Consider the following 3,568-nt stretch of genomic DNA (forward strand, 5'->3'; position numbering starts at 1 on the left):
GCCCCACCCCGACGGCGCGGCGTTCCTTTGTTGCCCGGCCTACGCCAAACGCTTGGCGGACGCGGCGCGCGCGGCTGTCACACGAGCGTGACCCGTGGGGGAATTCCACCCAAATTGCTGAGCCACCTGACTCCTGACTGCAAGTGGCAGCGTGGCGGGGCGCAGCGTGTCGGAGCGCCGCGCGGCGGGGCGGGGCGCGGGGCTCACGGTCCTCGGAATGCGCGCGGTGCCGGCCGCGGGACCGCAGGACGCTTGCAGGTCAGTGAGTCACGGCGATTGTGCGGAGCGGAGGAGGGTGGCCGCCTGCCAACGCCGAGGATGCGGGATCGGTTCGCAGGGCGCGCGCCGCCGAGGGGTTCCGTGAATCGGGCGGGTATGCGGCGCCACGCTACGCCACGCCACGCATGACTGTCATGTCACACCCCGACCCCCCGCAAGCTGCGGCGTCGAGGAATGGCGCCGATCCTCGCCAGCGGAAAGACTCGTCAAGCTCACAGTGTGAGCCTCACACTTGTCCTCCCAAAGCCGAGCCTTATCGAGGCCGCCGCGGCCGTTGGCCACGCCGTGCAACACGTGTTCGTGTACAAAGCGAGCGCCGCCCATCCCGCCGGCAGCGCGGCGAGTGCGGCGGCACCGAGGCGTTGAGAGCAAGGTGGGGGCTGGATCCCCCCTCCTCTCTCTCTCTCTCTCTCTCTCTCTCTCTCTCTCTCTCTCTCTCTCTCTCTCTCTGGTACACACACATACACACACGCGCGCGCGCAGCCCTATGCATCGTGACCAGAGCAAGAAGGCGCTTGATCCACGCCCTGCTGTCCGTCAAGGATGGCATAAACCATCCCACCGGTCAGCCGGATGGGGTGGGGCGGGGTGGAGGGACTTTGAAGTAAGGGCAGTAGCGGTAGTGGCGGCCGCGGGAGGCGCGCTGCTGCCCATCGCTGATGGGGAGACTGGCAGGTAGTGCAGCGGAGGTGCTGATAGTCTGGATACATGACCACCCCGTCGCAAGTAAAAAGGCAGGGAGGGGGGGGGGATTGTTTCCAATTTGGGAATGCTGTGTGTGCGTGCGCGTGTTGCGAGGGAGTGCATCGCAGTGCAGTGACAGCTGCGCGCCATGTGCCCGCCACCCGCCCCGCGCTCCGCCCGTCAGAGGGCACCCGGGCTCCACGGGCCTACACGAAGGGTCGGCAGGACCGCGGGCCGCAGGGCGGAGGGCAGAGGGGGGCGGGCCGTGGGCTCCACCGTAACTCAGGCTGGTCTTCATTAGTCACAGCCAGCCAGGGGGAGGGGGCGGGGCGGGACTAGGGGTCTGCTACGTACCCAGGGGGCCGAACACATAGCGGAACCCGTTTGCGACATCAGCGATATCGACGTGACGTTCGGAGGCCCCTCTTGCGCTACACGCCGGCGGATACGCCGGTGATGCATCCCGGATGGCTGGCAAGCGGTAAGCGAGAGTGAGCGCGCGGCCAGGATCAAAACCCTCGCGATGACACGTATTTCCTTGGACCGCCGCCCCACTCCCCCGCCCCCTTTCCCTCTCACGAGCCGACCGGCCCAGCGCCGAGCGGAGCTTGCGAACCGCAGGGACCGCCCCTCTTTCAATTGAAGTCGTGCCAAGCCGGCGAAAACAGGACGAATCCAGCTGCCCTGCGAGACTTAGTTTCGACTTTCATTGTGTCAGTCGTGTCCGAATATGGTGCAGGCTGCAGTTGGTCGAGGACGGTCTCAGCTTGCTGCGTGCTCTACGTGCTAGCTAAGGGGGCATCGCAGTGAAGGGCGACAGGGAGGGGCAAGTGCTCTGCTCTGGCGACAGCCAACTGGACGGCCCCCCTCTCGCCCCCAGGCTGCCCCAAGCAGCTGTCTGCGTGCAGCAATACCACCAATGATGAGACTTTTGCGGTGGACGGCGACCCATCAAATTGCCCCCCCCTCCCTTTTCCCGGCACCCCACTGTGGCATCGGGGCTCGTGTGGTTCGAGACCCGGGTGGTCCCGGCCCACCCCGCACTGCTTACCGCTGCCGTCCGCGTCCACCTCGTTGATCATGTCCTGCAGCTCGGCCTCGGTGGGGTTCTGTCCGAGCGAGCGCATGACGGTGCCCAACTCCTTGGTCGTGATGGAGCCCGAGCCATCTTTGTCGAAGAGCGTGAAGGCCTCCTTGAACTCGGCGATCTGTTCTTCAGTCAGCTGGTCCGCCATGGTTCACTTGTTCACATCACACACTTATCACTTTCACCATGCACTTTCACTGCCGTGTCCGAGCGGGGAGCAGCGTGGCGCGGCGGGGGCGGGGGCGGGCAGGGCGGCCGTGTGCTCGAGGGTCGCGGCGAGGGTCTCGACTCCTCCCGGCTAGAGCGCCTCGTCGCTGTGCTGTGACCGTCCCGTCGTGCGGCAGCGGCGGCGGCAGCGGCTCTCAGCGGGGGCAGACCTCAGACGGACTGGGCGCCAGGCTCGGCTCGGCTCGCTCGGCAGGAGCTGCTCGGGTCGACAGGACAGGCGGGCTGGCGGGGCACATGTGCGTGGAGAGCCTCGGCTCGGCTCGGCCCTGCGCGGCGCGTGGCTCGGCTCGGCCCCACGGCGGCGGCGGCGGCGGGGCGAGGACAGCGCGCCCCCCGCGGAGCCGCGGCGGAAGCAACCTGTTGCCGGAGAAGGGCGCCTCCATGACGATGACGTATGTCTATGTCACTGAGATTGACGAAGCGGGGGAGGTCACACCGCACGTCGCACCGCACGACGCATCTCTTGTCGGCGGCGACTTGCGACTTTTATTCGTTCGGATTGAGAGGGAAACGTCAGACGGGGGGCAGTCCGTCATCGACGTAACCCCTCCCTCAGCCACCCTCCGCGGTACCTCCTTGTAGCGGTACGGCAAAGCGCCCGGCGGCAACATCATTTGACTAAAATAAACCGTGGGGGCAGGGCGGGGCGCGGAGGAGGCGCCGAGCGTAGCAGTGCCACCCCCGTCCGCCGGCTCCGCCCGCGAGGACCGCGGGGCGCCCGGCCAGCCTGAAGGACCTGCCCGCCTCACCTGGCGGCGCGAGGCGAGGGCGCTGCGTTGGGTGGCGGCGTGGTGGCGGGGCGGGGCGGGGCAGAGAGCAACCGCGACAGAGGTTTATGTCATGTCGTCCTCCCAGCGTCCTCCGATTCTGCAGGTGGGCAGGGTCAGGGTCTCGTTGTCTCACACCGTCTTTCTATGTGTTAAGTGTTCCTGCACCGTTACATTCTTGCCTCTCCCCCTCCACCGCCTCTTGCTTTTCGGTGACCGAATCGATTGATTCCCGGCCGTTCGTTCATTGTGTGGTGTGCCGCTCGCCTCGGACGGCCTCGAGTGGCTCGGCGACGACCCCGGCTGTGGCCGCCGCGCCTGCTTGTCGCCCCGGCCTCGCTTGCCACCGCCACGTCCCGCCACGCTCCGCCCCGCCCCGCCCCGCCATGCTACTCCACGCCTTCTGGGGCTTCGATCGGCCTGTTGCCGACCGGAGCTGCGCGTCGAAGCGACTATCGGCGGGGACGGAGGAGAGGAGACCTTTTGGTCGGCGCTGCCATAGCGGTCGCACTGGAGGGGCCGG

General features: G+C 67.3%; 1 protein-coding gene across 1 annotated transcript in view; it reads right to left on the minus strand.

The window, feature by feature from the left end:
• LOC127749557 (uncharacterized) overlaps positions 1–2,520 on the minus strand; it is a 17,625-nt gene extending 15,105 nt beyond the window's left edge. The window contains exon 1 of the mRNA XM_052268195.1: positions 2,008–2,520. Within this exon, the coding sequence (XP_052124155.1) occupies positions 2,008–2,198 (191 nt within the window). The 5' untranslated portion in view covers positions 2,199–2,520. The remainder of the gene's footprint in view (positions 1–2,007) is intronic.
• Positions 2,521–3,568: the final 1,048 nt, after the last annotated feature.

The sequence above is a fragment of the Frankliniella occidentalis genome, unplaced genomic scaffold (assembly GCF_000697945.3).
Source record: "Frankliniella occidentalis isolate FOCC.00 unplaced genomic scaffold, Focc_3.1 Scaffold65, whole genome shotgun sequence".
In the NCBI taxonomy this organism is placed as follows: Eukaryota; Metazoa; Arthropoda; class Insecta; order Thysanoptera; family Thripidae; genus Frankliniella; species Frankliniella occidentalis.